The following is a 9,335-nucleotide window of genomic DNA, read 5'->3' on the forward strand; positions in this document are numbered from 1 at the left end:
AATCCCAGCAGTGCAATAAGTGTGGAGGTGGAAAGGAGGAGGTACAGCAGGGGTCACCAAATGACAATTATTGAACATCTACATCAAATGAAGTTGAGATTTAAAGATACATCTCTTGGACATAATACATCTTCACTCTTGTCATGATTTAGAATATGAATTAGGTCACACATGATTGGCCATCTTTAAATAAATGGGTTTCCAGGTACAAATCTGGGAAACACTGAGTTAGTTTGAGGGTAAAAAGGAGTCTGACTCTACTCGATGGTCATTTAAACCACAAAGAGGTTTCAGAAACATAACCTGACACCTAAAACCCTTCAACTTCCTCCCTCCATCCATCGCCTGCTCTTTGTGTCTCACTTGCTTTTCCTCTTCAACCTGAGATTCTCTGTCTGGCGTCTCATATTACAAGGTTGTTTTTTAGTCATGTTGTTGCTGTAATGCCACTGACTCACTTAAAGTCCTAATTATAGATGCATCATGCAGGCAGCCTGTCAGTGCAGCTAAATACAGTTTATATGAATAGTTTGCCGAGATGTTTGCATTAACAAGCAGATGAGAAGGTGTACCTAAAGGGGGTTAGGGCGAGTCTATCTATTGCAGTGTGGTGTGAACGGAATATCCCGATTCCAGCTGAACAAACCAGATCTGCAGCAGTCTGTGAAACAGGGAATTGGCAGATAGATGACAATGAACGACACATACTTGGAAGATGACGGATTATTATCACTATTGCCAGTAAAGCAACACTGTAAATGTTTGCCTGTAGCAAAACATGCCATGATAAAAGCTGTTTTTATACAGTTTTATTTAAATGACCTCAGTTCAGTTTTATATTTTATCACTTCATACTTACTGGACCTGATTGTAGCACTCATTAAATCTATGTTCCTACCCAGTCGCTAAACTTCCAAGTTCCAAGTCATCAAACATTATCTTAACACTGTTCATTTATAAGGTATAAAAAAAAAATAATGTCATTGAAATTGCTTTCAGAAATGATCGGGTGACTTCACATGTAAAACTCAGGACAACAAACTGTTTTGTCTTCAGTTTAATAGCATACAGCATCCTTTTTTTTTCTTTATAAATACTTGCACACATTTTCTTATTTCAAATACTGGATGGCCCAAAGTAGACAAAGTAACCATGCAGATGTGAAACTCTGTCAGGCAAATGGAAGACGAGACTTTATTTGTTAACAGAAACCAGAAGTAAGGTTCAAAAGCAATTAATAGTTAATATGTGACAAGTCAAAAATACTGGGCTCAGTAGTCTGCCTAAGGAAGTCAGGGAGTTACCATTTACTTTCAGCAGGGTTGACGTGCTTGTTTAACATGTACACAGCTCAGAAAGACACTATAAAAGACACCAGTCAAACCAGAATAAGAGGGCAAGAGCTGGTCCCCACATCGACAGCTTATTACACTTTTAAAAACACAAACAAACAAATGACAAATTTGTTCTCTATGTCACAGCTCCTCTGATCAACCTTTGATGCTTCGTGTAGAGCGGGAGCTGGAGTTCAGAAGATGGGGCAAAAATGTAACACCATCTTGTAAATGAAGAGCAGCGCTGTGAAAAAAAAAAAGGCACGACTGTTGTGCGGCTTTTTTTGGAGTCCCGATTGTCACTCGCCCCTAAAGAGATAACTACAGGCTACTACCAATTCAGTAACATTCTAATGATTGTTACAACTTAAATAACATTTTGTTTTGACAGGCTCCACCATGATGTGTGTAAAAAAACAAACAAACAAAAACAACTTTCAGACTGCTCAAAAAGAAAGCATTATCAAAACAGGCACTTAAATATACTCTTGTTCACAGCACTTAATCCGAAAACATTCATTTCAACAAATGCAAGGTACAAAACAAGCAACAGTGACTGGGGTGATTTGAAAGTGCAATGAATTTCAGAGCATGGAGAAAATGGTGGTCTAATAACATTACACTCACTGCTTCCATGAAGGAAGACAAGCGTACTGGACCTTATGCAAGCAGCAGGGCCGCCTGTGTTAGTCGCCCTGTGCCCAGGCCACGCTTGAATTTAATTTAATTCAATTCAATTGTCGAACTGTGAGTCACTTTTTCTGGGTATTCCGTCTGGAATGTCCTGTGAGCTGGACAGAGAGGGAGCAGAGAGGACAAGATGGAGTCAAGAGAGTGAGAGAGTGGGAGGAGCTAGTCTTTTCACAGGACACCCGACCCGAGTCAAAATCAGGTTAATATTTAAAAACCTACAATATGTTAAATGCAAACACTAGAAGTAAGCAAAGGAACCTTGGCCCCCGTCAGTTCACACTTATAAAAAACAAACAAACACAAAGGGCAGTTTGTCAGGATAAAACTCAGGAGATTACTCACTGCAGGAATGCACTTTGACATCAGCGAGTGAAAGGCAGCTAAACTCGAATTTCTGCAGACCCCAGCTACACTGGACAGCAAATATTCTACACACTGATACAATAAACCCCAAAAAATTGGAGTTAGTGGCTTTGTTGTACACATAACTCAGTATGTTACTATTAGAGCTGCAACATATGAGTAAAAAAAAAAACAGACAAAAGACAAAAAGACAAAATAAAAAATTCCAAATTGTCTGTTGACAAGCTAAACTTATTTCTGAGGAGAGATTTGTGGGTCAGTACATTTCTGTACTGTCTTTAGATTCGAATATTGCAATTTCGATTATATTTGCGATTAATTGTGCAGCTTTAACCACTAGTATTATTATTATTATTATTATTATTTGCTGATGACATTCTGACAAAGGCAAGACAAGCTTTCTTGTCCACATGCAGTTAAGGCTTCAGAGATAAATAACAATTGCAAATTCCGTTTGTACACATGAAAATTACCTGTCGGGTAAGATCTTCAGTAGTCATTTCATACTTTGTAGTCGTCACACTTCATGTGAAATTACCATTCTGCGTCACTAACTATATAACACTATTGATAACTACTATAAGTACTATTGTTAGAATGTTTTTGTCAACACACATGAACACTGCTTCACAGTCAGGCCAGATTTTATCTAGAATACTTAATGACAGTTTTTTTTTTGTTTTTCTTTGGGATGTGCTTGTTTGTTCATGAAGAGCACAACGGATTAGCAGGTAGTGTTACCTTGGCCCTTTGAGCAGTTGTGTGTGTGGGTGATTGCTGTTGAGAGGTCGGGGAGATGTTGTTGCACTCTGCAGAGTCTGCTTCCGAATCTGTGACGGTCCCCGGCTGCTCTGTGGACTCACGTGGAGGTGCTGGAGGGGGAAACAGAGGAGAATGGAGGATGTCAGCATAGTGCTGGCTGGGCTTGGTCTCCCGCTGAAGGACTTTTTTTAGCAGAGGTTTCAACAGCCCGATGGTCAGCTGGCTACTGTTGGAGTCTGCAAAGGGAGCAGAGGATGAGGAGGTTGTAGTAGACACGGAGAAGGAGGAGGGGGCATGAGAGGAGGGGAGGCTTTTCAGCACCAGGTTGAGTATGGTTGTGACAGTGAGGTCCTCAGGGCAGAGTGTCCACAAAAGGTTCAGGTATGGATCCAGATCCCTGTGATGGGCCACCTCACACAGCAGAGTCGTGAAAATCTCCTTGTTGAGCAGTGGACTCGTTTTGCAGAACTTCTGCGCCACCTGCGTGACCCGCTCCCACTCCTGCTTGGCCATGAGGACCCTCATCGCCTGCAGGATAGCATTAGGACGCCCACTGACCAGGAGCAGCTCTACCTCCAGGTCATGGTGCTGGTCTGCATCAAAGCTCGGACTGGACAGCACATACAGAGCTCGTTTGTAGAGTGGCACATTGTTCCCCCCGCCCTCCCTGCCTTTGCCACCAGAAAAGCTCCAGGAGGAAGAGGCCAGAATCAGGCCCAGACCGACGGAGCCCTGCTGCTGCTGTGCGAGCTCAAGGAACTTGGGCAGCCAACTGGGTTGGAAGTGCAAAACTGAGTGGCAGAGGAGTTCAAACACAGGCAGGGCAGCTGGGGGGGTGGAGCTTGGAGATTTGACTTTACAGTTGGCAATGGAATCACTGTGATTGTGCTTTGGCCCACCATTTGATAGTCGAATTGCAGCTGGGAGTCTGGAGGTTGAGGCAGGACTGAGGACAGTTTTCCACACATCAGCTGGAGCACTGCTGGACAGTGAACCTTCTCTGTTGTGTAGCTGGAGGGCGGCCTGTGCTGCCCTCCATGCCTCGCAAGGAAAGATGCTGAAAATGGAGTTGAGGTAAAGCAGAGACTCCTTATCCAGCTCTGAGGATGTCATCAATCTGGCTACTTCTTTCTCAACTAGACTTTCACACACCGCTTCCACCTCTTTAACACTTCCCCTCACTATACTGCCCTTCAGCTCCTCCAGAGAGACCAAAGCTTTCAGCTCTGCCTCCAAGGAGCCCATTAACTTGTCCTGCCCTGCCATACATCCACCTCCTCCATTCTGGTGCAGCTCTGCCCCTTTCCACTTTGACCCTGTGTCAAAGTAGTTCCTGAGGATGGAGGCTAAAGATATGGGAGCCTGGAACCTGCCTCCCTTCTTCAGTGTGTCGACAGTGAGCTGGGTGCTGCTCAGACTCCTCTGCTGATAGTATTTACACGCCTCCTCAAAGACAGCTTCAACCAGGAGGGCTCCATGGTGAAAATACTCTGTGCTGATATCAAGTTTCACCTTAGAGTTGCTGGGTTCTGTCTCCTTGTTCACTACCACATAAAGTCCAGTCTCTAAGAGCAGATGAGGTGTTCTCGTTTCAGCCCGGTTTGAATATAACACTCCCTCTCTCTGTAGCGTAATAGTTTGCAGCTCTCTTCCACAGTTCATGTCGACGAGATGCAGGTTTTGCCCCACCAGCAGTGCCAGGGTGTCCTTGTACATGCAGAGGCTAGTGTGAGTACCATACTTTGCCAAGCAGCTGTCTGCCTGTTTATAAACCTGCCGCAGCATCCCATCTTTCTGGAGGAGACAGAGCCATCCTGTGCTGAGCAGCAGAAGCAGACCTCCACACAGTGTGGGGGAGAAGCTGAAGATCTCAGGCGGCTCAAGAGTGGATAAATACCCCAGAGAGTCTGTCACCAACTTCTTAAAGTCAGACTCCTTAGCTGAGAGCAGTTTTAGAGGAGTGTTTTTACATGTCACACTGATTCTGAAGGAGTTGAGGCGAGGGGACCAGGAAATGAAAATTTTTGAAAAGCTTAGCTGTGGTTTCACTCTCAAGTCAGGGAGGAGATGCACATATTCACCTGAGGCAACCAAGGTGAACCTGGGGTTGTTGTGGAGGGCGATTTTCACTCCTCCCAAGCTGACGGATCCCTCCCCCACCTCAAAGTCACGTCTGCAGACACAGTATCTAAGCTTATTCCTGGTGGAGCTGAGAGCAGGGGAGCTCTCTGAAGGCGGCCTCTCCTCGCACCAGATGATCAGGTTGGAGCAAACACACACAGACACCACTCTGGCCCGGGGACTGTTGCACAAATCTGATGTTTGCAGGAGATGCCAGCCAGCTCTGCACTCCTGGAACCTCCAGAACTCAGCTTTTCCATTCTCATAAACCACTGCAACTGTGGCTGAGTCTTTACTGCTACTACTACTGTTGTTGTTGTTGACCTTGTTATTATGTTCCAAATATAAAATATCCACAATGGGAACAGTCCGTGTTAAACGCAAATCCAGTTTCTTCTGGTTGTGGACCAGCTGGACTCTTTCATACTTGTCAAAAGTCACAAGACCAGCTTTAGGCTTTCGGAGGATGACATGGACGTGACGATCATCAGGGCTCAGGCGAACGTCCGACAGAGCGTCGTTAATTAGTCCCAGTATTTCACTTAGCTCTTCACTGCCATTGTAGTCCCCGAATCCTGACAGCTGCTCCAAAACAAACTGCGCCATGACCTCCTCCGTTAGTGCTGAAGTTGTTATTGATTAGCCTGTTAGCTTGTGAGTCCGACGAAGCTAAATGAACAGCATCCCGCTAGTTCCAGGGACAGAGAGGGGCGCTTCATCCCGCTGTTGTTACGCTCCGTGCGGAAGGATATATTCACCGACAGTCTTTCACTCTCGTAGCCCCGTGTCTGTACACGACACCGGAGCTAAAACAAAAAAAACTGTCAGCATCGAACCCGCCGAATAGTTTCCTTCAAAAATCCGAGTTGAGAAAGGCACAGCTCTCGTTCTAACGCTATGCGAGAACTCTCCTGACATCACGGGATTGTTAATTTCCGGATACCGAGTGCTGAGCGTAAGAGGAGGAGCCGAACAACAACGACGCGCATCCGGACAAAGAGTGTGAAAAGGCAAAGAGAAGAGCAACTGCAAACCTGTCTGTCTGTCTGTCTGTCTGTCTGTTTAGGTCAACATTAATAACTGGATCGTTATTATTGCTATCAAGCTTTAAAATGAATGAATCTTGAATTTAAAATATAAGGTAAAAGTGTCATATTATGTACTCTAGTAAGTCAGCACATACTCTGTTTTCAAGTTTAGCTCTCAGAAACCAGAGACAATGACGGTAATGTCACTGCAGGTATGGGAAATTGAACATATTTTATGTATAATGCTCTTGGTGCGACACAAATACGTATAATGTTTTGCATCACACATTTTTTTGTGGAGAAATAAAAGATGCAGGCGCCCCCTGGTGGCACTGGGGATGTACTTTGCCGTGCATTTTTAATTATTCACAATTATCCAGATGATCACATTCTATTTTTTTTTCTCAAGAAAAGCAATAACATGGGATACTTTATCTTCCCTACTTACCTAAGTTTTTTTTTGCATGTAAATGAAAAAAAATCATGGCAAAACTTGCTGATTAATTGAGGAAATATGTCCGTCTGTGGTGATTCAGCAGTTTCCTCAGTAGTATTTTCTTTTTTCCCTGCATGCTGTTGAGGAAACTCTATGTCTATCTAAAATTGTGCACAGCATTTTTTGTGCACCAGTGTGTGTGCACCAGCAGACATCACTTTTCCTTTTTCACACTGACTTTTGACACATTCTGTCAGTGTTTTGTTAGACTTTGATTTATCTTGAGTAAGATACTGAATTGTTTTCAGGTCCAGGCTCTGAACTTTAGACACATTGCTGCTTTGGGGGGGGGGAATCCATAAAAAACAAATGAGGAACCTTGCCAGTTTCCTCACGTGCGTCGACTGCATCCCCTTTAAAAGGTTTGTTGTTTGTAGCTATAACCAGTTTTACCCTCACTGACCGAGAGACAACAATCTGTGTTCACGTGGGCCAGAGGTCGAAAAAGAGCAATTGCTGAATCACAACATCAGCTGATTTTAAAACATGAGAAAGTGACTCATTTTAATCAGAAGTAAGGGGCAGTTTTACACCACACATGTGGTTGCAGGAGGATCTGAGAAGTGACCTTTTTAGAGGACTAACATATCACTTCTATTACTGTACTGACAGACCAAAACATTTATTATTGTGGGTGATTCACAGTTTTAGTAATTGTTTGTCTGATATGAACGCCCTATTAATAACAACATGTTAAATAGTAATCTGCTTTTTGTCGTTTTTTTGTGCACAAACCACTCAGGAATATTCACATGGATATGGAAGATATTTATTATGTGGTATATTTACTTATGGCACCATATCAAACAAATCTAAGAAGGTTCCAAATATTCAAGGCTACAACAAGAACTAAATAATTATCTTTTGAGACTTCGTGTCACTTGCCCTTACATCACTCTAATGAAACTCCTTTCTTGTTTTCATGTTTGAAAGCCATCTGCGTTACACAGACCTTTCATTAGTCTGCTATGCTCGGAAAGCCCCAGCGATGAAGCCAAAGATAAGATTGATGACACTAAATGAAGACAAGCTTGTGGAACCAATAACCTAATCAAATCATGATGGAAGTTCCACTGTGTCTCCACTGCCTCACAATTATCTGTGGCAGAAGGATGTGTCGCCTTGTCCTGGTCACATTTTCCCCCTTACATTTTCACAAGATTAACTTTCTAACTTTTTCAACGTCATCTGCAAAATTCATATCACTGGATTAGATTGTAAGTGCGCTTAATATCCAGCGGGAGGCAGTATAGATCTTCATAGAAAAGGTCACTAAATGTGGGTGATTTTAAGAAGCTCACTGTACGAATGAAAAAAGTCTGAGAGTGACTCACTGGAGCTGTGAGTTGCACCGCAGACAACGCTTAGTTGTGTTTTTCAATGAAAATCACATGGTCATACAGATCTGGCATCACAAGGCAACCGTCTCCTCTCACTCACAGCTGAGTCCCTGCTTGTTGAGTAGTTTGTTTGCTTTTAAATTGTAACACTCAAAGACAACATGTGGTCATAACCTCTGCATCTTTAACCCTTTTCCCCCTCAACACTCAGATGTTTCTTTCTGGTATTATGAGGTCAAACTGTGGGAAAGTAGATTTTCCGTTCCCGATCTAACCAGCTGAAGAATGACTGAGTTGATGAGCTTTCAAATGCCGTGTATTTATCTATATGGGCTCGCCGCACTATTGTGCCGGAAAGCACTGTGATATAGTCATGTGCAAGTGTGTCCATGTTTTTACGTCGTTACCACTACATTATATAGTTGCAGTATGTTATTCAAATCACAGATTCGAGCCTTGCCACCACCAGACATGCTGGCCTTGGAAAGAAAACACCCTCCATTAGAGAGTGTGTTTAGTCGGCTGTGCCTGTAGACAGGAAGATAAAGTGCTTGTCTGGAGACTAGAGGGGGCTGGAGGCAGGGGAGATTTCCTTTGAGTTGTTTTGTATGGTGCACACACACACACACAACAATAGCAAAATGTTGCTGCTCTGGATGAAGACGATGGACAGTCTCAGAGGAGATGTCTAATTTAAAGGAAAGAAATGTATGCAACAGCGAGTGTGTGCAAGACATTTGAGCTACACGTCATGCAGAGAACAACTCTGTATTACAACAATTACATTTTACTATGTCTTTAATGGACTTGGATAATCTAGTTTTAAACATTTGCATCCATCTACTGTATCTGTCTTGTGATAAGTCACGACTTCCAATTGTTTTTACAGTGAACTGAGAGTTTTTTATCCGCAGAGCATAAGGCTTCTCAATCGGGACGTACCACTTTTCTGAATAACCATAGCTGTGGACAATAATCAATACAGAGATCACAATGTTTCTCAATGCACCATGTCTCTTTAACATCACCGCCACAGGTCACTTTAACTCACTTTCATCTTTGTTTTGCTACTCGCTGTTGTTTGTTGTTTATGTTTAGACTTAGATCTTTATATGCATATACAGTATATATGTAGATACTCATATATTTAGCATTATTATTGGCCTTCAGCCTTAGAGCGACTCAGGGTTACATTTCA

General features: G+C 43.0%; 1 protein-coding gene across 1 annotated transcript; it reads right to left on the reverse strand.

Annotated features, from left to right (window-relative positions):
* Positions 1-1,042: 1,042 nt before the first annotated feature.
* On the reverse strand, positions 1,043-6,237 carry LOC131474333 (BLOC-2 complex member HPS6). The gene has a single exon (XM_058652143.1). It carries the CDS (start codon positions 5,877-5,879, stop codon positions 3,096-3,098), a length of 2,784 nt encoding a protein of 927 aa, XP_058508126.1. The 5' UTR covers positions 5,880-6,237; the 3' UTR covers positions 1,043-3,095.
* Positions 6,238-9,335: the final 3,098 nt, after the last annotated feature.

The sequence above is a fragment of the Solea solea genome, chromosome 15 (genome assembly GCF_958295425.1).
Source record: "Solea solea chromosome 15, fSolSol10.1, whole genome shotgun sequence".
Taxonomy (NCBI): domain Eukaryota; kingdom Metazoa; phylum Chordata; class Actinopteri; order Pleuronectiformes; family Soleidae; genus Solea; species Solea solea.